General features: G+C 40.0%; 1 protein-coding gene across 1 annotated transcript in view; it reads left to right on the forward strand.

The window, feature by feature from the left end:
• ACTN2 (actinin alpha 2) overlaps positions 1–17,834 on the forward strand; it is a 69,017-nt gene extending 51,183 nt beyond the window's left edge. Inside the window, exons 13-21 of the mRNA XM_082303441.1 lie at positions 2,819–2,927; positions 3,743–3,883; positions 4,276–4,458; positions 5,601–5,735; positions 6,224–6,403; positions 6,771–6,917; positions 14,090–14,155; positions 15,039–15,197; positions 16,522–17,834. Of these exons, the coding sequence (XP_082159567.1) occupies positions 2,819–2,927; positions 3,743–3,883; positions 4,276–4,458; positions 5,601–5,735; positions 6,224–6,403; positions 6,771–6,917; positions 14,090–14,155; positions 15,039–15,197; positions 16,522–16,680 (1,279 nt within the window). The 3' untranslated portion in view covers positions 16,681–17,834. The remainder of the gene's footprint in view (positions 1–2,818; positions 2,928–3,742; positions 3,884–4,275; positions 4,459–5,600; positions 5,736–6,223; positions 6,404–6,770; positions 6,918–14,089; positions 14,156–15,038; positions 15,198–16,521) is intronic.
• Positions 17,835–25,894: the final 8,060 nt, after the last annotated feature.

Below are 25,894 nucleotides of genomic sequence, written 5' to 3' on the forward strand. Positions count from 1 at the left end.
TAGGATACCATAGTGAGGCTGCTCACAATCATCTTTGAAAGGCCAAGGCAGTCAGGAGAGGTGCCTGAGGACTGGAAAAAAGCAAATGTCACCCCAGTCTTCACAAAGTGTAAGAAGTAGAACTCAGGGAACTACCAGCCAGTAGTTCCAGCATCATCTCAATCCCTGGAAAAGTGATGGAGTGTCTGATTCTGGAGGCCATCTCAAGCCACAGGGAAGACAAGAAGGTGATCAGGAGTAGTCAGGTAAATCACACTTGACCAACCTAATTGCCTTCTACAATGAGTCGACTACCCGTATAGATGAGGAAAGAGCAGAGGATATTGTCTACCTCCATTTCAGCTAGGCTTTCAACACTGTCTCTCCCAGCATCTTCACAGGCAAAGTCAGGAAGCGTGGGCTGGATGAGTGGACAGAGAGGTGGATTCAGAACTGGCTGAATGGCAGATCCCAGAGGATCGTACGCAGTGGCACATGGTCAAGTTGGAGGCCTGTCACTTGTGGTGTCCCCCAAGGTTCAGTGCTGGGCCCAGTGTTGCTCACCTTGTTCATCAATGACGCAGATGGAGGGGTAGATGCCTCCTCAGCAGGTTCACTGACAACACGAAGCAGGGAGGAGGGGCCAATACCCCAGAGGGGCTGTGCAGCCCTTCAGAATGACCTTGACAGGTTGGAGAGATGGGTAGAGAAGAACTGGCTGAAATTCAACAAAGGCATGTGCAGGGTCCTGCACCTGGGGAGGAATAACCCCTGCACCAGCACCCCCCAGGCTGCAGGCTGAGCTGCTGGAAAGCAGCTCTGTGGAGAAGGACCTGGGGATCCTGGTGGACAACAAGCTGTCCAAGAGCCGGCAGTGCTCTCGTGGCCAAGAAGGACTGGGATGCGTTAGGAAGAGCATTCCCAGCAGGTCAAGGGAGCTGATCCTGCCCCTCTACTCAGCCCTGGTGAGGTCACATCTGGGGTGCTGTGTGCAGTCCTGGGCTCCTCAGTACAAGAGAGACATGGAACTCCTGCAGCAGGTCCAGCAGAGGGATACAGAGATGATGAGGGGACTAGAACATCTCTCTTATAAGGAGAGGCTGAGGGAGCTGGGCCTGTTCAGCCTCAAGAAGAGATGACTGAGAAGGGACTTTATCAATGTCTGTCAGTAACTAAAGAGAGGGTGCCAAGAGGATGGAGCCAGGCTCTTCTCAGTGGGGCTGAGCAATAGGACAAGAGGCAATGGGCAGAAACTGATGCACAGGAAATTCCATCTGAATATGAGGAAGAACTTCTTTACTGTGAGAGTGACTGAGCAGTGGAACAGATTGTCTGGAGAGGTTGTGGAGTCTCGCTCACTGGAGATATTTAAGAACTGCCTGGCCTCAATCCTGTGCCATGTGCTCTAGGATGACCCTGCTTGAGCAGGGAGGTTGGACCAGATGACCTGTGGTCCCTTCCAACCTGACCTACTCTGTGATTCTGTGATGGTATTTTTTTTTTTCACCTGTTTTACCATTCTTCACTTTCAACACTTTCAATTGATTGCAGCACATCTGAAGCTTCTTTTAAACAGAATGCTTCTCATACTTCTCAGGTTTATCCCAAACCAGATTGCTCTGACTGGGCTTAGAAGAGGAAACATGAATACTGCCCCTGGCCTACAGAGCTTCTGGCTTCCGGCCTCTGGCTTCACAGAGGAAAGCTGCCTCTTCTCATTTTGTTCTCTGATTCTCTGTGTTACTGGCAGTGTGATCTATACCTTCCTCTTGCCAACTGCCTAGAGAAGAATGCTCAAAAAAAGGGGAATAAATTCTATCTGCATTTACTGTCTTGTTCAAGCCTCAAAGTAAATCTTAGATTCATATTGCCACGTGTCATGTATTTACAGTCTCTGCAACGTTTAGTACTGGGCAGAGTGTTCTCGAGGAGAAGCCAAGAGCTAAACTCAGTGGATGGTAATACACCAAGAAAAGTGAGTTTCCAAAGTGTCAAGCACAGGTACTATGGATGGCTATCATCTGCCACTGAGATCGCAAGTTCAGTTTGAAGCAGACTCCGTGCAGAATCTCAGGACAGAGCCTTAAAATTTTATTCCAATCTCAGGCAGAATAGTAAATTGCTTCCTGTCAGGATAATATCAGCCTATGAAGCAGGTGAAAAAGCAATGGTAACTGCTATCCTTTGTGAATGCACTGATTCATGCTGGTGGCATATGTGGGTCTTGAGATGTGGCATATGTGGGTCTGAACCAGCCAGTTCTGGGCGTAGATCTGTGAGGAGCCCCTGGAGAGGAAGACAAAAATTGTTCTCTGAGCCCCAGATCTGGGCAGCCCCTATTAGTATTGCCAGGCTTGTGAGAGGTTATGCTTTGAATCCAACCTGATGTATCTTTCTCAGTTACATAATTTCAAAGCATATAAGGAAAGGATCATTCGATTATTCAAAACAAAATGGATATTTCAGGCCAATTAATTTAAAACCAATCTTGGCAAACTTGATAAAGACCAAGACTGAAGCATTCTGGCCATCAGGGGATTGAATTGCTTGTGTCACAGGAATAGCTAAGACAAAGATGCTTGGACACCTTAATTGTCTTTAATACCTGGATGTCAGTTGATTTTTCTCAGAGCAGAGGAGATTGATGCTATTCCTGTGCTGTGCTTCTCAAACTGCTGAATGCCTAAACACAATGTCCATACTGCAACACTTGCTTACCTTAGAAGAAATATTGCAAAAAAGAGGGGAAGAATTGTTGAGGGCCAGTGGAAGTGTGGACAGTGCAACTGCTCCTGTCTTTCAAAAAGTCACACAGATTTTTGTCTTTGCTCTTTCTTAGTGAACTGGACTACCATGATGCTGCAAGTGTCAATGATAGATGTCAAAAGATATGTGACCAATGGGACAGCCTGGGAACACTCACTCAGAAAAGGAGAGAGGCACTGGAGGTAAACCATGTAACAAGGATCAGCAGCTCAGCTGAGGCAGGGAGAGGGAAATGAACCATTTATTTCAGATCTGGAAATGCTGCCATTGAGCATCCACTTTGGAATCCAAATAGCAATAAACCCTTTCCTCAGACCTCCATTTCATTTTGGTGTGGTTACTTTTGCAAACAGACTGAATTGCTCAGAGTAGACTTGACAGTACTGAGCTCCCAGGGATAGTTCTAAAGCAGCAACAAATGGCATGTGGTTTGTAGCACCTCTCTGTGGGAATCCAGTGTCCAGCAAGGCTAAAAAAAGCTGTTGGTTAGTTGCCTTTTCATACTAGCCTGAATTTGCAGTCTTGCATTCTTTTCTGTCCAGCAGTAGATTAATTTCTGGTAGTGAGTATTCCAAAGCACTGAGATACTTTGTAAAGCCTTGTTCCTTAGGAAAAGAGGAAGTCACACACATAAATGCCAAGGTGGGAAATATATGTGTAATTCTTCCTTTTTGTACTTACAAGAAATTACTAAATCAAAATTATCAGATTTTAATTCACTTTCAGTTAGGTCCCAATAACAAAAATACTTAAAATATCAATAGTTATACTTCAAAGGCATACACCCACCCCTTTTAATGTGTTGGATATGAGAGTACTTTTACTGCAATTAGACCAAATGCCTTGAGTGAGAATCCTTAAAGCAGGTGGTGAAATCAATCAGTGCAATCAAATGATTTTGAAAAGATGAGGCATGACTTTGTATATGGGTGGGTATGTGCATGGAGCTAGATCTTGCCCTAATAACAAAAGAATGCACTTTTCCCAACCTGTACAGAGGACAGAGAAATTGCTCGAAACAATTGATCAGCTTCACCTGGAGTTTGCCAAAAGAGCTGCTCCTTTCAACAACTGGATGGAAGGTGCTATGGAAGACCTACAGGACATGTTTATTGTTCATAGCATAGAGGAAATTCAGGTAAATGGTTATCTGGGGTTTTTTTGGATTAAAGTCATAGGGAAAACAAGAAAGGAAGATTTTCCTTCTGGGAAAGTAGAATACATATAAGAAACCCCCCAATATCTGTCTTAATGTTTGCTTTGTGATAGGCCATGTCTATTCTGTTGCAACTAGGTTGCTTTGTTGGTATGAAAGCATATTCCAGAGATTATGGAAAAGTGATGGTCCTGATAAAACCAATGAGGGCTGTTACATGAATGTATCTAAATGTACTATTTCCTGTATCTATACCCAGTAGCCAGGATGTTTGAGAGCCTGAGAGAGGAGCTGTGCTTATTTACAGCAGATCTTCCAGATGTTGGATGAAATGTTAAAGTTTTCATGCTTTCCCTCTCTGTTTCTGATTTTAGAGTTTAATCTCTGCGCATGATCAATTTAAAGCTACTTTGCCAGAGGCAGATGGTGAACGACAGGCCATCCTATCAATCCAGAATGAAGTTGAAAAAGTCATCCAGAGTTACAGCATGAGAATAAGTGCAACCAATCCTTACAGCACTGTTACAGTCGAAGAGATTCGTAGCAAGTGGGAAAAGGTAATGTATTGCTAAATTGCTAAATACGAAAAGGACACTGTAACACAGTATTCCAGTTTAGAAATACTGAGACTATTCAGAGAACTTTACAATAAATCTCTAAATTATTCTAGATCATCAGATGGCAGAATGAATTTCTACAGTACCTTATGATCTCCCATATGTTTGCCAGGCCTGCTTCAAAATATCCTTTGCTCCCGTCATGCAATATTACCTGTGTCCTCTTTGGCTTTCTGCCAGGGCAAGAGAAGCATGTGTTGAGGCTAGTGCAGAGCTGGTGCCTGGCCAGAGGTGCTGTTAAAAGAACAGAAAATGATTGTATTCTTTCTCTCAGTATAAAGAGTAATTTTTTGTGTTTCTTCTACCCAGATGCTGCTTTTCAAAAATGTATAAAATCAGCATCTTTGGGGCCATTAATATTTCTTTCCAATTAGATAAAAATTGGCATTAGCAGCTGAAAAGTACTGGGAAGGGATTAAAGAGAGGTTCCTAAAGCAATCACACCAACTTCATTTCATTAGGAACCAAGACAGATATAAAGCTACAGGTAAATGATTGTGTAAAATGTAGAATTAGAAAAACTTACATGGACAAGAACACACCCTCAATGGGTTATAATAACCAAGCAGTAATGACTCAGGTTAGAATCTCCCTGGCCAATTCAGAAGGGTAAGCCAAACAAAAGCATTTGCAATGAATTAGAGACCTTCAGATGTGCATGATGGGCAGAACATATCTCATGTTATCCTATTGTATGGATGTGCTCAAATAAAATGTTGTGCACTGACTGTTCTTAGAACAATTACTTAGAGATTGAAAAATCACCTTTGTTTTTCAAAAGGAAAACAAAGTAACTGCTCTTAGAGCAGTTACAGTGAAATAATTGTCTCAAATCCAGACAGAGGTGAGAATTTCTTCTCTCTGCATGTCAGTCTCTCTGGTCAGGCTGCCCAAGGCCATGTTACAAATTTCTTATGTTAGCATGGAAGTTGTAACTAAAATAGTGATCATTCTGGCTTGTCCTTCTGATATCGACCTTCAGACCAATAATGAAAATTAGCAGCTGTAGACTTATTTGTTCCATTTGTTTTTAAACTATTCAGTTGTGCCTACTCACCTTTAGTGCTTTCCCACTGTAACAGGTGAAGCAGCTGGTGCCTCAGAGGGATCAATCCTTGCAGGAGGAATTAGCCCGCCAGCACGCCAACGAGCGCCTGCGCCGCCAGTTTGCTGCTCAGGCCAATGTCATTGGGCCATGGATCCAGACCAAGATGGAGGTGAGTGTGCATGTTCCTCATGCAGAAGCTGAGGAACAAAGTGATTTATAATTTTTTTATCTCTACTTTATATACAGGGCAACAGCAAAGTCAATGACAGTTCACCAGCTGTTTGATCCTAAACTACTTAGCACCTGTTAAGATTGTTCTTGAAACTGTGGGACCTTGTACAAGTGGTACCTTGATGGTGACTAGGAGATTCAGCTTTGAAAAATCAATCGCTAAACAATTACTGTTTAACTTCTGCTTTTTGTAGAAAAGATACCAGGTTCACTGGGGTTTCAATACTAATTCCAGATATAAATGTGACACGTTTCTTTTGAAATGTGTTTTCTAAAGTAAAATTTCTCATCTCCACTGTATGAAGGTTTTATTACTACTGCTTCTTAGTATAAAAATACAACATATTTATGTGAACATTGGTCCAATTAGCACATCTGAAGCTTAAATTCTGTGGGACTGGGGGGTGTCTTTGTTTCTTTTGACAGGAAATCGCCCGCAGTTCTATTGAAATGACAGGGCCTTTGGAGGACCAGATGAATCAGCTGAAGCAATATGAGCAAAATATCATTAATTATAAACACAATATTGACAAACTGGAAGGAGATCATCAGCTTATACAAGAAGCCCTGGTGTTTGACAATAAGCACACCAACTATACCATGGAGGTAGCCATTTACTCCCTTTTGTATTTATTAGTTTATTCTGTCCTCTTGTGCGGTGTCAGTACCTTCCTGGATTTAAAGAGACCGCCACAGAAGATGGAATTTGGCAAGCTTTCTGATAATCTCATAAGACTTGTTTAATTTTCATTTATTTTCACTTTTAGTGAAGAAGTACCCATTTAGAAACCAGCTTCGTATTTTTCTGAAGGCCATTTGTATTTTTAGTGATCCTTGGTCATGATACAGAGTTAGTGGTATGGCAGAAAGTATCACATAAATATTTCGAGCTGATTTTTTTCTTACTGTACTTTTTGTACTCAAAAAAGAATACATTTGATTCTGTAATAACTCGGTATTTTCTCTCTCACAGCACATCCGTGTTGGATGGGAGCTCCTACTTACCACCATTGCTCGAACTATCAATGAGGTTGAGACTCAGATCCTCACAAGAGATGCCAAGGGTATCACCCAGGAACAAATGAATGACTTCAGAGCATCATTCAATCATTTTGACAGGGTACAGTACTCCTGCTTTTTCTCAACTAGCAATATTTATTCTTCCCAGAAGCAAGGTTCTTCTCATTCCAAACGTAAGCCTTTTAAAAAACCTGCAAATGCAGTAGCAATGGACTCTTTTTAAAAGAGAAAAAAAGATCAGTTAAGGAAGAATTTACAGCCTTATAAAGTCATAGGATGGCTTGGGTTGTAAGGGACTTTAAAGGTCATCCAGTTCCACTCTCCCCACCCTGGGCAGGGTTGCCATCCACTAGATCACATTGCTCAGGGCCCTAGTCTAGTAGCATTGTACACATAAATTAAAGATGAATTTTTGCTTTTTAAATGTAATGCAGAATTATAGCTCTGCTAATATGGTTTAGTATTTTTTCAAATAATAAGCAGAACTGCATAAATCTGTGTGTTTTGGAAAATAACATGGCCCTTTATTTTAAGACAGTACAGCATGTTCTAAGTACTTGCTGTTGCTTCCAAGTCATTAAATTCAGCTGTAATCTGTATTACAGAGGCTTTTTTCCCCTTTGAATCACAACTTGTCTCCCTAGAAATATATTTGTAGGGAATATGGTTGGGAATTTACTGTCCAGGAATATCCTTTGTTTTGCTGGCTGTATGTGGGAAATAAGAGGCTGTTACATTTTTTAGTTATCTAAATATGGATGAGTAAAAAAGTAGGAAGGAAAACACTACTGTGAAGAAACTTCATTCACTTCTGTGAGTTACGCAGTATTCATGGACAGAGTGTTACAAAGATAACTATTTATAGACACAATAGCAAAATATATGCAGATGGAGATCTGACACTTGCAGTTGGAGATCAATGTGAACATGAGTTAGTTCTGATGGCTCTGTGCTCACACGGACCCACCTCTAAAACCAAGTTCACAGTTCAAATACTGAAAAAGCTTAACATAATGCAGCACCAGTCTGTTGGGTCAGCTCCTTCAAATCATTTCAGGCTACAGCAAAATGCCACTTTCTTTTCACTGTTTGTCCAGCTATACTCAAATTGGTTGCACTTGCACTCGATGTGGATTGGATGCTGACAGTCACAGTTTACTAAATCTTCTTTAGAATACCCCTTACTGTTTAGGAGGAAGACAGAATTGTCAAACCTCTGTTTTCTGAAGAAACACACAAGCATAGGGAAGTTTAGCTACACAGGAACTAGGAACGTGTTTTATGGAAAAATCCTAATGTGATTTTAGTATAGCATAATTCTTTTTTGTATTTTCTAAGGAAGCAGAGGATAACATCACAAAAGTGAGATATATTTCCTGGGATGGAAGGAAGTAGCACACCAAATGGCTTTCCCAATGCACTGGAGCAGATAATTGAGCAATTAAAGCTATTAAAAGCAGACAGACTACCAGGCCTGGATAAATTACATGCCTGTATTTGAGAGATCTCTCTAAGGGAAACCAGGGACTTTGCCCAAAGATTTGACAGCTCTCTAAAGATGAGGAAGCAAGGTGACTGAATCCAAGTATATGTTATACAAGATGGCCATTTCTGGCATCCCTGTACCTTTGTAGTGCATAGGTGAGTTCTCTGGCATGCTCGCTGGTGCCTCAGACTGCCTGAAGGGAGAAGCTAAATCCTACACCAACCAGCCTTACTGTTATGGATTTTAGGCTTTGCAGATGCAGTAAAACATTGAGATACCAAGGCATAAAACAGAACAAGGCCGTAGGAAAGGTTGTATGACCTGGAAGAAGGTGGTTGTGTCACACAGCTGCCAGCACACTGGAGATGGGCTACAACAATAATGTGTAACACAAAACTGTGTCCCAGCTCCTAGATTCTTACCTATCCCTGACTGTCTCCTTTCCTCAGGCTATAATGGTTCATGGCTTCAGGCTGTGTCCCTTCTGCCCTGGCTCCTGTTGCAGGAAGCCTGAGTGGCCAGGTCAGAAGCAGAAGGAGACAGATGCTTCATCTATCATATATCCTCATCTTCTTCTATGGCCTCAACAACTTGGGCCTGGTCTGCAAGTTTAGTTGTAGACCTTGCCTTTCCCCATGACAGATACAATCCAATGGCTTAAAAAAAGAGGTTTGGAAGGATCACATAAGGGAAGGACCATTTTGCAAATGCCCTCTTTAGTATATTTCCCTCAGAATCAGACATGGGAAACTGATCTAGGAGGAGTTTTGCACTGACAGAGTGTAACAAATATTTTCTGTAGCATAATGCAAGTTAAAGAAAAGAAGGTGGTAAGATCTAAACCCACTCAACCATCAAGCCAAGTTTTATGCAGGGAACAGTTAGTAAAAACACTGATAAAAGAGAAGTTTATAAGGATTAAATTACACTGTTACTTAATAGATAGATGCAACTCAATTTACACAGGCTAAAAGGAGACTTTGAATAAACATGTTGGAGAAAGACAGGCTTGCTTTTCATTTTTCTATCTTTCCTATATCCTTGCACTCTCAAATATTTAGTGTTAGTGAATAAAGGAAACCCAGGGTGCTTTAGAGTTATTTCAGTGTACCTAAAATAATGGAGACTTTATATTTATTCATCTTTAGATAGAGAAGGCAGTAATGGATTCTTCTATGGTTTTGATTTCCTTAAATAGAAATGAAGATAAAACTGGATTATCTGAACATAAGCACTACCATGAAAAATACTGTCTTCTTCATGTCAGATGGAATTAACAGTATATGTAAAAATTTTGTGGCACTTAGCAGCATTTCTAAATGCCTGATGTAGTTTAAAAATACACTAGAAGGATTGGACTGCTGTTCACAATGATGAATAGCCAGAAAGGATCCCAAAAATTAATACTGTTACTGACAAGGAGGCTTTAAATACACAACAGAATAATTTATGCATGGTATAGCTCTGATTTGTGTGGCATTTCTCCCATTTAAGACATTTCTTAATGTCTGACGGTGGGTGTTGAGGAGGTCAGCAAAGTACTAATATGCAGAGTAGCTCCCTTCCTGATTTTAAACTATGTATTTTGGTATACATAAATCTAACAACTCTTTTTAGAGTGCTTCTAGAAACAACTTCCTTTGCTTATGAATCTGAGAAAGGAGCCCCTATCTTCCTCCCCGGGAAAAATATATTAAAAAATTCTTGCAGTACATGTGAGAATTACAAGGGCAGGAAGAGTTGTGTTTCTTTCAGTGCATCCCCCAGCAGAGATGTGCTGGCACAGAAAGCTTTACAAATCATCCTTGAAAAGGCAAGTGGCAAACATGCTCTCTTCCTTGGGTCATGAGGGTAACCTTCTTGGCTCCTGTGTTCCCAACAGGCATGTACATGTGTTGGTGCCCCCGGGGGTTATTCCTGAGGGTGCTGCTGCTTGCCCTTGCTTACCACTGCTGCCCTACTTCTAGCTGGAGACTGAGACTGAAGCCACAGTCTACTTGTAGGGATAAATATAAATCTTTAGCAATGCTGCTATATTTCCTTCCTTAATGTGACTGTATGGAGAAAAAAAGAGAAAGTGGGACACAATGTCTGAATCACAGAAGCAGTTTAGAAGTGTTCAAAATGGTGCATAGCTGAATAATGGTATGCAGCCAAATTAGGATACCATACAGATAGGTTGTCAGTCACTGGTTTTGACATCTTTTTATGCAGGGATTCCTTTTTCAGATTCAGTATCTTTAGTAAATTCTAAATAAGATTGCAAAGTATGTGATAAAATATCTGCAGCTGCTCTGCCTGTACTATCTTAATGGCTGTTAACACATTCTACTATTGATTTTTCTGCAAACTACAGATTTCAAGTAGGAGCTCTGCATGCAGAAAAATAGCATCATGCCACCCTATATTTTGCTAACAGAAAAACAACAGCTCCCTATTAAAGGAATCATATGTTCAGGCTTATGCAGGTCAATTAGCATTCAGGAAAATTAAGGACATATTTAAGAATGGATTAGTTTGACTCAGAAGTTCACTTGTTTTTTAAGGTCACATATAAATCACAAGGACGAGGAAAAAGATTTCTGGGGACTAATAATGAAACATTAAGGGGATTTTAGTGTTTTGCTTTGTATTGGCAGAAAAACATGAACAAGGCAAAGTTATTTATATGTGTTAAAAGATTAATTTCAGCTCCTAATGTTGGTCTGCAAACAACAAAAATAAATATCAAGAACCATTTCCAATTACAAAAGCCTTCACATGGGCTTGATCTATGCCTTAATTGCAAAATGCCACTGAATTCCATGAAACTGATATACTGCAAGGCAAAGATGCCTTTTTAGGCAGCATATGATGAAGATTTGAAAATTTCACTACAAGAATGTGAAAACCTGCTATAGCACTTGGCACTACTACTTGGACCCTCACTAGGGAGTCCCACATAACCATATGACTGTTCTGAGCTCCAGCACAACCACTGCACTTCTCTCCTATAGAAAGTGGTTTCTTGGAAGATGTGCCAGCCTCTCACTCCTGTCTGCCCTTCACTGCTTCAGCTCCTGCTGCTGTGTGTGCCTGGCTGGGGAGCTCCTGCACGCACTGCCCACTCACCCCCCATGTAGTGGGGTGGTAGCTGATGATCCCCTACCAACACCTGCTAGAGGAGATGGAGGGGCAGGATTTGGCTCTTAGCTCCCATTTTTATATCATTTCGTTTGCAGTCACACAGAAGTATCTTTGCCTTTAGAAATAAGGTGAAATGAACTGACTTCACCCCTGGTGGGATCTGCCATAGCCTGTCTCCAGGACGGTTTTTGAAAGTTTCAAACCAGCCTAGATTAACATTTTGAGAATGATAAAATAAGCCATTTTGAATGCTTTGTAACAGGAATTATCATATAAAATGGAAATATTAAAGGATAAAAACTTTACTGTGATTATGGCTTTTAACTAAATGCTGCTCCAGATTTTTAACTTTGCTTTTTTACTCTTCATTGGCTTCCCACTGTTATTTTTCATCTTTCCTGTATGGGGCTAGTGGATGTTGATGCACACGGAGTCAATAACAGCATGATATTTTAAAAATGCATGGTGTTGTTAACTTACTAAAGCACTACTTGATCCTATCAGTATATTAAATAAGCCCAGTGCATTTGTTAAAACTCCTATAATTTTACCTATGCATAGCTATATAAAAATTTTCAAAAATAAATTATTCATCTAGCAGGCAAATATGTAGCAGACAGAAAACCTTGGATCTTCTCCAAACTGTCTGTAAAATCAATACAGGTAATAATTTTTCATCTTGGAATATTACCTTAATTGTATTTATGTTAACTCACTCTACAGTACCCCTCTGATAGGACACATTTTCTATGAACAGGAAGAAGAAGACAATCCAGTCTGTTTTTAAGAGTTAGCGTGAACTTCTTCACCTGCAAAATAGAAAAAACCCCAATGTTCCAGTGTGATGTGGTGTTACTAGGAACCATTTAACCTGGAATTCCATGGCACTTTTTTAAAGTCAGTTTTCAAAGCAAAACCTGACTGTAAATATTGTTAAAAAAGACAGATAACTGAAAATAAGTTGTCTATTACAAATTTATTTTGTACTTACCTCTTTTGAGATATGCTTATTATGTTAAGTAATATTACCAGATCAAGAATGGCATTAACAGTAATTGAGTGGGGAAAACATGTTTTGCCCAGGTTCAGTGATATTTTTATTGCATCACATACACTGCATGACAACAGAAAAAGAAGGAAGCAAGTGGCAGTTCATAGAATGAAATCTGCCTTGTCAGCAAAGGTGTTTAAAAAAAAAAAAAAGAGATGGAAGGAAGCAGAGTTTTAGCTCTGTAGTTGAAGGGAGGACTAAGAAAAAGCCTAAAGCATGAAACTGCAAAATCCGCACACTTTTTAGGTAATTCATTGCATATGTTGACATTACATTTCCATGAAATTCTGTAAGAATATGATTATTAATTTGAGAGTAGAATGTTCTTTACTAACCAACTAACCTGACCTGTGACTTTTCTTTCTTTCCTTTCCCCTTCCCAAATGCATGACCTGTGATGGGATGTTAGGACGAATCTGACAATCTACAGTCTGATGAATTTAAAGCCTGCCTCATCAGTCTAGGACAGGTTGGAAATGACCTGCAGGTAGAGGAAACTGAAATAATTCTGTTTTCAGATGTAACAATAGCCAAAAAGATTGCATGTTTAAACTCCAGTCTGTTGGTCATAATGCTTTGAAAAGATCCTGCCTCTGGGAAGACAACTGGATTAGATGGACTGTCAGCATCCCTTTGAGCTGTACTTTTCTTTGCATTTTTCAAAGATGTTTCAGTTTGTTTGTTTTACTTGGTTTGAGATATTTTATTTGGAGACTACTAGATACCTAGGAGAGCTCCTATGCTTCTTGCACTTAGACTTGTGTCAGTTTTTCTTTCCTCAGACTCAATACAAGTTCTCTTATGCTTTCTCCTAATACAGGATGACACAATTCTCTCGAAGCCACTGCAATGTATCACAGCACAGAGGAAACATTTATTCACCTTCTTACTTTCATGCAATTTAATGTTTACTCAGCTTTGAGTCCAGAATATTGCAGATATATTATTGCCTGGAAAATGACCAACCTCATTTCATACAAGGTCTTCAACTGATCTGTTTCTAAGTCTTGCAGGTTTCATCCTTTAAGTCAGTATGCACATCTCTACTGTAGTCAGGGTCTTGACAGCCTGCAGTCAAAAGGAAAATCCCTGTACTTATATCCCATATTTCAGCAGACTGCTCTCATAATGTATCTCCCTTGACCTTGGAATGAAATATTTGGCTGTTTTTCACAGTACTTTTAGCTGCTAGAGATTCCATGCAGAAAGTTTTAGAGACATTTCATATCAGGGAGGCAGCTTGAGCATCTTCTGAATTTGACTAGTTTAGTAACAAACTTTTCTCCTTGCTCTTCTCTTTGTCTTCTCTGGTCGTGTTCTCTGTATTCTTGTCCCATTCATCTCCTCTTCTCCCTTATCGCTCCCCTGACCTTTCCTGATGTTACTTTTTGTGGTCAAAATGTCTCTCTCCTGTGTGTAATATGTTAGTTACTTCTTCCTCTTTTAAAATTGATGATGATTCTGGTGACCTGATCGGGGAACATCAAATGAATACTGTTCATGCACTGAATCCAATATGCCAATGGTCCAAACTCGTCATCTCTCTGGAAATTACCTTGGATTCTTCAAACCTTCCCTTCTGTATTCCTTGCGTTGTTTTGTTCAATAGAGGAAGAATGGATTGATGGACCATGATGATTTCAGAGCTTGCTTAATTTCAATGGGTTATGATCTGGTATGAGCTTTAAGAAACAATGTCAACTGATTCTGCTCACAGCTAAAACATTAACCACAGCAATGCTAAAGCTTATCTAAATAGAGAGAATACTAATGTCATTTACACTAGAGATAGTACTTTGCTTTTTCTATAATTTCAAATTATTAAAAGGGAAGTTAAAAGTAAAGCTAGACACTTGAAAACCATATTCTATGGTCCACTGCATTGCTCTTTGAATTAAGGAAACTTTAAAGTTGAAATTAACAATTATTAAATAAATGTTTTTTTAAATTTCTCCTTTTCTACCTGCATGATTGAAGAATTAGTTTGATACTGTTTAATTTTCATAAACTTGCTTTGGGGGTTGCATTTTCCTTGCTTCAATTATTTATTCTAAAAATTTCCTCCAAAATTCACCTTTTTAATGGAAAAGAAAGGGATTATCCTTAGTTAAGCTGTCCTGTATTTGGCATAAATTGTTTCCCTTCTTAGTTCAGTGAGTCTGCAATTACACTGCTTGTTGGGCTATTGTTTCACTTCCCTGCGTAATGCTTAAATTACAATGGTTTTAGGATGAGATGGAAAAAGAAGTGTTAAATTAGAGCAAGTTAAACAGGTGTTGTGGGAGGGTGGGAGGGAGAGAAGATGGAGACAGTTAATTGAAAGGTACATATTATGTATTTAGGACAAAGGATACACTTTAGAAAAGCACAGTCCTTTTTACGGAAGTGGGGTGGACATTTCAGATGCAGATTTCATTGGCTCTGATGTTGATGTTCCTGAGTCAGGAAGATGCTTTAAAAGCTCTGTAACCAGTGGTTCCGACTGGTTCATGAGAGGCTTGGGCAGTTGGAGATTGGTATTACGGTGACCATTTTCTTTGTTTTGGATTCTGTGAAAGGGTGAAGCTGAGTTTGCCCGAATCATGTCTCTGGTTGACCCCAATGGGCAAGGAACCGTCACTTTCCAGTCCTTCATTGACTTCATGACCAGAGAAACGGCAGACACAGACACGGCTGAGCAAGTGATAGCTTCCTTCAGAATCCTTGCTTCAGATAAGGTCAGTCGCCGCGCTGCTGGCTGGAAGGATTCAATCGCTCTCCTGTTTAGCCCTTCTTATTACAAGCCTTTTATTAACAGTGAAGCTTTGCAGTTTGTCAGACTTCAGAGAAAGCGTTTGCCTTTTCTTCTTGTTTGGAACCAAGACTCTTACCTGAAATGGGTTCAGAATACAAGGCTTGGTCTGTGTATCCTCCTATCACAGAAAGCCAACATAAAGTTAGACATCTTAGACAATACTTAGATGGCTGGTCTGTTTAATGGATATATTGGACATCAGGTTATTTCCACACCACAGCCTTGATTAGTGGGGAACTCATTCTACCTTTCATGCTGTTGTCTGGATATTTCAATGCAAAGTTTGGCCCTCTGGAACATAGCCTAGGTCAGGTACACAAGACTACACCTTGTCGTGAGCCATGTTGTGACTGGACAGCTCACTCAACAGGGCGATGCAATGTGGTGTACCCCTATCCTAGCAGGAGCAGCAGGAGGAGGCCTCCTCTAGTTACTGGGATTGTAGAGGAAGCTCCTGGATTTGGCATAATTTCACCCCCACTGCCAGATGCACTTGTGAGTGAGTGGTGTATGAAGATGAAAGGCAGTATAATGGCAACACAAGAGCTTCTGGAGGAGTCAGGGCTATAAACTGTGCTGCCACAAAACCACTCCTGTGCTGTGGAGAGAGATCACAGCAGTACAGGTCTATTTGCCCAAGATCGCTCTATGGATTTTCTCATTCCAGCTGCTTGTATTGATTTTGTGATCTCAGTTAATGTGGTCCACATTTTAAATTCCAGACATGTTCTCAGTAGCAATTCATGTGGAATATGGTCTTAGGAAAAAATGGTTTTCATTAGATTGCTATTTTAAGCAATGTCAAGTCTGTTAACAGAGGGTATCCCTCATGTCATAAATGCAAACCATTAAGAACAATAATGCATCTTTCTTTACACATATATTAGAACCTTGAAACTAACAGGAACTACCTGCATCTGTCCTGTCACTGCAGAAGGGGCAGTAGTGCACTGCAGAGATACTGACTATCCAGAGATAAGCTGTATCTGTAGCAGTGTGCCTATGGCTGCACAGTGCTTGGTAGTTAACATACACAGTTACATATCCGGAGACTGCATTTTGACCTAATCAGTTTGTTGGTGGAATTGTCCCCTTCAACTCATAATTCGTGACAGAATTTACTGAAGAAAATATTTGGTCTCAGAAAAATAGGCAGGATGTCTGGATTTATTAGTCACAGCTACAGAAAATATTTTGTGTTTTTGAAGAACACATACTGAATGTGTCAATCCTTTTCCCCCTCCCAGCCTTATATCCTGGCAGATGAGTTGCGTCGAGAGCTGCCTCCTGAGCAGGCTCAGTACTGCATCAAGAGAATGCCTCCGTACACCGGCCCGGGGTCTGTTCCCGGGGCTCTGGATTACACCTCTTTTTCATCAGCACTGTATGGAGAGAGTGACCTCTGATTCTGTAATTGGCCATATTCATGGTAGACACTAAAAATACCCACCTTATTGCCCAGATTGCTTCTCAAAAGCTTTGACAAGCTGATTTAAAAACAAGTTTTACAAATACAGTAGGTACCGTCAGTGTAAAGTGCTAGTAACTGAAGTAACTGGTGTATATTAAAGTGTGCGGCACGCTAGATACCTGCCTTGTTGGTTTTAGGTTGTCTGTCCTATGCAATGCTAGAAAATCTATTAAAAAAATTGCAAGATACTAACTTTGAAAATATACATTCAGAAAATAGAATGTAAAGCCTAAAAACATTGAAACTCGTGAAATATTTCTCCATTTTTGAAATGTTTCAATGCCATATGCGCTTCTTTTACAATGTTCATAAAACTATGCTAGAAGTCATGCTTTATTCTTTCATAGAGCAATATTTCCTCTCATGATTTCTGATTTTGTATGCTTCTATTGGTGGAATTTAATAAAATACTAAAACGCAGATTTTCAGGGAAGAAATGTAACAACCACATAAATGACTTAATTACAAAAATAATCCAGAATGCTATGCTTATTGTCACAAAGAGTTGTAATATAAGGGGGAAAGCTGACTAAAGTGCAGGTTTAGAGTTCTGTAAGCAGTTCTTTTCTTTTAGGCCTTTAACTTTTACAGCTGAGGGAATACAACTTTTATAATCAGAAATAATAAGGAAGTTAATTTCATGTGAACTGTTTTGTTATGAAAGCCTCATTCTTGTCTACGTTGGCCAGTCTTTGTTTCTCAGTATAAGAACGCATTATTGTATGTATTAGTGGGCAACATTCACCTCTATCCTGCATAAAGCAAACTCCCATCTGAGCAAATGCAGTATGGTTGTCTTGCAGCTTTAACTGTTCAGTGCTCAAAATTCAGTTTGTCTTGACTTCTACTGTGTCGCAGGCGGTTCTGTCTGTACCCTGCTCCTGTGCACTAGACGTTTACTGTTTTTTTCCATCTTGAGAAATGATAAGAGAATACAAGCAGTAACTTTTTTACTTGAATCCTACCGACACTGAGGAAATGCAATGTAATCAAACAAAACTATTTACAAATGGTGAAACGAGCTGTGCAGCCCAGTGCTATTAAAGCAATGATGTGCCTATTAAATAAAGTCTGCTTTTCAAAACCTTATGAGACTGTGTCATTGGCAATCCAGTGGCTCCCTCTAAGAACTGGAAACATTTCTGAACATCAAAGGAGTTTTCAGGTGCCAAAAGTTCAAAGTACGTCACACATTTCAATACATTGTGTTTGCATGAACAACAGTCTCTGTGTGCTGGAGGGACAGGTCTGGTTTCATGAAGAGAGATGGAGCTCAGAATTGAATTGAAGAGTTTCCATTTAGGTCACCTGAGCACAGATGTCCATAGCTTGTTAGACTCCAAGCTTAGATTTATTTCAGTGAGATTTAGGCACTACTGATTTTGAGGACATTGGCCTTAACTTTTCTGTATCTTTCTTTTTCCTCATGTGTAAAAAAGCAGATGTTAAGTATGCAGTGATGCTTTTGCTGGCCTTTGTCTGGAAATTTATGGATGGCAAACATTAAAAATCTGTATGTGATTTCAATCCTAAAGCAGGTACCCTGCAGGTAAAGGTGCATGGAGTGGGAGCAATTTAAAAACAAGCCCAGAGGAGACCGGCAATGATGAAATACCTCTCCCTTCTCCACCTTGTGTACAAAGGCCAGCAGAGGACTTGCTAGGGCTAGGATCACATCTCCTACAGTGCATGTGCAGCCTTTCACTCAGCCAGAAGCTGCTACTGCCACTGCTGATAATGACATGGTGCAGTGCCATCTCCTTCTGTGATGACAGTGCCTGTACAAGCTAAGTCAGGAAGCTCTGCCTAAAAGCAAAACCATTTCCAGCTAAATGACTGCTGGTCAGGCTGAATTCTATTAAAAAATAAATCTGTAGATCTCTCATTGTCACAGTTTAATGCAACTGGAAGAATAAAACATTGAACTTCTGAATGTGGCACAAAAGCAAAATGTCAGTGCTATAGGCAGGAATATGCAAAAAAAATGGCACAAAGACAGTTTATATCTGACACCTCTGTCAGGTGTTGTTCATGTTCTCTATCCACTAATTTTTATTTTGTGATATTATTCCTGTTTTTGATAGTATGAAAGGGAATTCTAAACTCCTCCTTTAGCTGTGCTCTGTTGATCAAAGGATGTGAGAGATAATCATTAGCAAGAGAAAAAAACTTCTGCAAAGTAATTTTTCCAATCTTATATCAGGTTTCTAATTTCTAAAGTAGAATGAACAGAACCAGTAGCTGAGAGCTGCAGGAATTAATTATCCATTCACACTTGCCTAAAAATGTTATACCACAGTTATTACTTTAATATGTCTTTCATGTAAAATGAAGAGGTATCATAAAATGATTTCTCCCAGCATCAATGTAAGTAAACTGTGTTATTTTACTCTAAAGAGGGTAATCCTCAAGGTCCTTTAAAATAGTCTGTGATCACATTCAGGGGCTATGGGTTTTACAGAGAGATTTTCTTTTCCTCTAAGGCTCTGTTTTTAGTAGGTGGCATTTATATATTTCTGCAGGATCGCTTTTCATGCTGGGAATCAATGCAGCAACATTTTCTGTCCATGTAATTCTGGCAGCAAACTAGTTTTACTATAAAAAAAAGTACAGTAACTGAGTCAAGGGCAATGAATGTGCCAATCACAGGGGCCAAATCAAGGTTCAGTAGCTGGAGGTACAGCATTATTGTGATGATCATGTGAATGAAAGTTGTAGAATAAATTACAATTCACAAAAGTCAGTAAGGTTTAAGTTGCTTTAATGACTGTAATACAGATGTCTTCTGTGACTTTACATGAATACAACAGTTCTTTGAAAAACCTTCTGCCAAGATAATTTTGATTTTATAGTAATCATTTTCAGACAGTGATTTTTTAAAAGGTGCTGATACAGATAGAAATCTGCTGTCAGCTCTATGCTACCTTCACACCTCCCTTCTTTGTACACAGTTTCCAGCACTGTTTTCTTTATCCACTGACCACAAAAGTCTTGGGCCAGAGCCACTCCTAGAGGCTTGTATTTTCATCAGAACATCCTGTTGTTCAGTTTCTGAATTCCTGGAGGAGATCATGTTCTTTTATTCAGGTTGTTCATGGTGTCTGTAAAGGTTATCCCAGACACAAGTGGTCTCGCTGAAGGAGGAAAACAGTTCCTATTAGCAGCTGGATTTGGATGGTAAGCAGTCTCCTTTCTTGACTGAAATAGCTTGTGGTTGAGACTAACTCTGTATGGAAGTAATTGTTTGATCATCGCTAGTAAATGAACAGGTCTTTGGAGCATGCTTTCGTCACTGTAATGGTATCAATATTTCTGGTGGGCTTCTACCAATAGTTCCAGTAATATTTAATGAGAAAATAATACCTATTCCTTATCTGTGCCACTCTTCCCCAAGTTTCATGGTTAACAACCTGTGCACTTATTTGCTTGTGCATCAGTCTACCTTCTGCTCGTGTTCAGAGGGTATTTTATTTGGGAAGCCACTTCAGCAGTGTTAAGCCTGGACTATAGACAGTTGTTAGCATGTTCTGGTGAGATTCTACTTGTTTTAGATCAAATATTTTTATATAGGAAAAATGACTGTTCTAAGCTGGATTTTATTTCACATTAGTCTCTTTTTAAAATGTGTAATTCCTTTCTAATTTTAACCCAAGGTGTGGGCTGCCACCACAAAGACAAGTCTATCTCTGCTTTTTCCATGATCCCATTTATTTATAAATAGAACCATTCCCTGGTCTGGTTACCATGCTGGCTGGGAATACATATCTAGAGTGCTTAGAACTGTAGATTATCCCCTGGAGCAGAAGCCTGTATTTACATTACCTTAAAGTGATTGTGTAACTGTGGAATTAGGGACCCAGCCACCCACTTTCACTGAAAGTCCTTTATTATTCCTAACAAAAGAACATTTATGTGCAGACAACAAACCTTGAGCCAGTACTAGGGGTGCCACTCATTTCCCTCATTAATTAAGGCAGCTATATTAAACAATAAGCCAAATCTTTTCCATATATGAGCTTGACTAGGATTTCATATGCTAATCTTCAAACAAAATTCCTCTGCTGATTTGCTAGGTTTTGGGAAATTTCATTAGCATTTGTTAAACTGCTTTTCAAAAATTTGTTAATCAGCATATTGCTTTAATTAGTTGGAAATCAAATATATTGGATGAATATCCTGAGACAATAAATGTCCCGAGGCTATTTTAACACTCATCTATCCCTCGTCTACCTGCACCTGGCTGTTTTGTTTCAAAACCTGGCTCTTTTATTTGGCCCCAGCTCATGGAAACATTCTTCCTTTCAGGATTCCTGTTAATGGTTTGACTGAAAAATGACCTTGAGCACTATCCTTGAGAGGAGTAGTTATCCTATGTGCTCTCCTGAGCTGGAGCCTTCCAGCTTCATAAGGGATACTTGTGGCAGAAATCCAGGTATAGAACAGCTCTTTTGGCTTGGACACTGAAGGTCCTGTTTCAGGTTTTAGCTGGTCTGCTGATAAGACTGAAAGAGAAGAAATGTTTGCACAAGTTGCCAGCAAGTCTGGCCTTGATTTGAATGGAACTGTCAATAGAGGCACAGCAAATTAATATAATTAAAAAAGAAAAAAAAGCACCACTGAAAAGCAAAGAATGGCTGTTTCAAACATCTTGTTCAGACTTGTATCCTGGCTGCGACCATTACAAAGAGGAGGAATAATGGAAAAGTCTAAAAAAGAGACAGCATGTGGCCACGTGTGCCCAAAAGAGTCTCCAAGCTGACAGTAATTTGTGGATCATGAACTTGTGGAACACTGCACACTGATGCCAAAAATTTAGTCTGTTTTTCTGCCAAAGTAATATATCTGCTTTGAGAGCTCTTTCTGTGTTCCTTTCAGTAGGACCTACTGCATCTATAAACTCTCCATTAGCCTATTGGACATGCTGGAAAAAAAGATTTACTTTTCATTCCTTTGTCTTTTCCAAACTGTTCCCTGGAGTCTTTTTGGTTGCCCTGGTTATCTCTTTATCTTCTGGTAACCTACCAGAATTAATATGGACATGATGCCAACTTTCTGAAGGATGTTTGCAAAACGCAGGTAACCCAAGAGAGAGGAAGGAAATGCTACCTCCCAGGAAAAAAAACCCAGTCACAATTTTGACAAACTCTTCAGCAAACCTATTGAAATGAAAATCAGACACCCGGTAGTGTTTGGTGGGTGCCCAGGTGGTGAACATGTATGGCAGACATGTCGGGCACCACATCCCTAAGGTCCTGTCTACTGCTGCTGTCATTAAACCAAAGGCACAGACTTTAACATTGGGTGGTGTGCTGAATAACAGCTGAAATTAACATTGGGTCGTCTTGCTGTTATTTGTGCAGTGTCTAGAGACAACACTCCATGGCAGCTCTAACTTTTACCTTCGTTATTTGCTAATGGAAGGTGACAAGTCCTGATTTGCCACAGCACGCTGGCAAACACCCTTATTGTCCAGCAAACACTTTTGCCACTTGGAAATAATAACTGTCTCATTATCTGAAGCAACTTGTGGGCTTGAGGGGCTGAAATGTCAGTATTTTAATATGTAAATAAAAATGTACAAGTATCATTACATTCTTTAGCCATTGAATTATATTTAACTTTTTTCCCATTTTTCATTTTAATATAGTTGCATATGCACTTTAAAGAAGCGGAAATCACACTTGTGGTAAAAACACAAATTTAAACTTTATATAAAAAAAAAGACCATACATTTTTAATCATTTTTCATTCTTCTCCTTAATAAACAATACATTTCTATCAGCTGCCTAAACTTAAGAAGACTGGCCCCAAAAGAACTCCAAACAAAATATTTTGATTATGGTTGTGCAAACACCTTTCATCCATCAAAAATGAATAACTAGCTTTTTCATTTTCTTTCAGCATGAAAAACTGAAAACATTCAATTATTACGCCACCTGACTGCCCCGACACTCTTCCCTCTCCTGGGAGCTTGAGCAGATTTTCTGTAAGACTCACTGTTTCTTCAAGCCAGACTCTAAACCCAGATGGCCTGGCTGGCCTTATTTGCAAGGGACAAGCAGAATAGCTATAGTGAAATGAACATTCTGCCTTTTGGAATAGCTCCATATGGCAACATCCTTGTCAGGGTCACTACCCCTTCTTGTAGTGGTGGCCTTCAACTGAAGTGCTGCTCTGCAGGCAGGATTGCCTTTAGCAGTGTGTCTTGGGGTGACTTTATGATGTGTATCCCATATTGCTGCCCTATGCCCAGAAATTAATTCTTGTGCCTTTCTATGCCTCTAAACTGAGCCTGAGAGGAGGAAGGAAAAACTGAGCAAAACTTCTTCAAAGCAGTTTGCAGCTTGTTCAAGGTCACACAGAGACAGCGACTTTCTTTTCCAGCTGTGGCGGGGGAGCGAGGAAGCACCCGGCTTGCAGGTTTTTTTTCCAGTCAGCTTTTGGCCAGTTTTCAGTTTCTTTTCCTCTGGAGAGAGACTGAGAGTTCACCTTTTTTTTCCCCTTCCCCGGAATTTCGGATTTTCTCTCTTTTCTGCTGGACTGCTTCAATATCAGAGCACATCGGGAGGACTTTCCACTGAGCACAGAGGGCCTGGCCCTGGGCCAAGCCCCAGCTCTGAGGAGAGCAAAGGGAGGACTCTTAACACTTTCCCAGGTTTTTTCTCCATAGTGAAATTTTATTATTTAGCATTATTTTCCTTTTCCTGTGTGTTTGTTAAAGAAATAGTTTTTATCTCTTTCACTTTCCTTTGGGGAAAATTTATTTTTCCCGAACCTGGTGGGGGGAGGGGTGGTTGTGCCTTCTCTCAGAGGATGTATTTCTAAATTTGACCAAACCGGAACACAGTGCCCATTCATTTGCCTTTTCTGGGGAAGCACCTCCCTTCCTGCCAGCATTACTGTCTCCTGGAAGATCACTTTCCCTTCTAACTCAGACACCAGCCTCTGTCTGCCACTGCCCTTTTCCCGCTTTTAACAACTGTCCCTTAGAGCTTAAATGTTTCCGACTGGAGATGTTGACTCAAATCTAGTTTAATGATCTCAAGGCTCCCTTGAACTGGATTTTAAAGGGAGACACTTTATTTCTGCTTGATCAGAATGCAGTTGTTCTTCATTTCTACTAAGGCAATAAATAAAGTGTTTTCCTTTGTTTTCATTTAATATCTTTATCTTTACCTGCTACTCCTGAAGTACTTATTAGACCCTTCAACAGGCGGGAATGATAGTATGCTCTCTAGTCACCAGCTCTGTATGGAAAGATGTTTGTGTACCACATGAAAATTTAGGATATAAACCACAGATTATTCCACCAGCACCTGCTGGTATCAAAAGCCACATGCTTGCAGTGAGTTTTCCTCTACACAATAAAGAGGGGACAGGATTAAGTGTGATTAACCTACACCCCAGCTTATACCCTCTTCATACCCTTCTGGAGGCTTTGCCAGCTCCCAATGTACCTGCCCTATCTGCATGTCTGAGTGCAAATAGGACAGAAGAGAAGAAAAATACACAGTATTTTCATTTGCCAGAATATACAGTGAGACCCGGATCTACCTTCTCTTGCAGCTCTCTAATGTTACCTCCAAGCTCAAGTCATTGACAGCGACGCTATTACATGACAGGTTGTACATTATATAAAGACTGCTCCGGATCTAAGCTAGAAAATACACATTGAAAATGCTAACAGGATGTAGCAATGCTAAGAGAGACTTCTGAGGACTTGTCAGCAGATCTTCGATTGCTTAATACATTTTAGGTCTAACAAGTGTTAAGGCCCACAGTTAAGTCCTTTAGTTTAACCAGATAAAAAAAGAGATGTCAAGAAGAAAAAAAACCTCAAAGGGAATTATTGTAGACCATAGGTAAACAAAAGAAACTTTTCACTACTATGTTGAAAACTTGCCAAAGAGTAAGACCTGACTGGTATCAGTAACCAACACAGTAGAAATATTGGGCCTTTAGGATGACAAAGTACATTCTGGGCATTTTCTTTTTAATGAAAATGTGTATTACTGATAACTAAAGAAAGACTCTGCCCTAGAGCAGTGTTCCCTGTCAGTCCCTCTTGCTCATGCTGTTGCTACTGCTTGCAGATGAAAGAGGCTGCTTCTTCCTCACAATTTTATTTCCAAAGCTTAGGCAAGATTTAGAACCAATACCACCTCTGAGTATTTCTTCATGTTTTGTCATTTCTTCAGTCACATTCATACACAAGACTTTCAGTATTAAGGTTATTTTTTGTCTGATAATGTTAAATTATACCACTTGCATTTTTCTTTCATTTAATATGTTGTTTTGAAAACAATTTTCTTTATTCATAGTTAATATCTCCAGCAAAAGAAGTTCTCTAGAAGGGTTTATATTTCTGGAAGAGGTTCCTTAAACTTGTTTTCCAGCTCATGTCTGGGACTTAAACTCATGCTGCTGTCTCCTTGTTCCTGACTTCCTCAACTTCCTTCTCCCCTCTCTGTTTCTGCTCTTCTAGAATGAATTGAATGCATGGGAGGGAATAGCATTGCTCAGATCCCTCTCAAGACAAGGGAGATGATGCCTGCCTATAGAAAGGGTAGGGAAAATGTCACTGTCATGTCTGTGATCATAAGCAGCTTCCACAAAGTTTTGAAACCTAGCATGTTATACTTTAAAACAAGCTGAATTAGCCATGCAGTTTCAAAGTCCTTTAAAGAGAAGAGAACTGCCTATAAACCACGTTTTTTTAAAGAGATTGTTGATAACATACTGGACTGTTTCTATAAGTTATAGAAAGCCAAGTAGGGCACTGGTCTTTAAAGGCATTTTACACAGAAAAATTCCCTCTGCCCTTGCAAAAAAAAAACCTTAAAAGGTTTGCTGTTTAATGAAAGCAAGCGATAGAATTGAGGCTGCTCTCTCCTGGGATGGAGCCATGCCTAACAGCTGGATGCATGGCTGGAAGCTCTCCAGTGCCACTCACACATCACATGACCTGTGCAGGTCCCTTTTCTCTGCCTCGTTGCGATGTGTTTGCACTACCAGGATGCAGATGGTTGGGCTACTTGGCTTTGTCTTCTCACTGTCCACCATTCCAAGCTGGTCTAACCTTTCTGTGATCCTCCTCATTCGACACATTTTCATAGGTCTCAAGCTGTGTCGAACACAAACCAATATGC

This window comes from Coloeus monedula (genome assembly GCF_965178545.1).
Source record: "Coloeus monedula genome assembly, chromosome: 2".
NCBI lineage: Eukaryota > Metazoa > Chordata > Aves > Passeriformes > Corvidae > Coloeus > Coloeus monedula.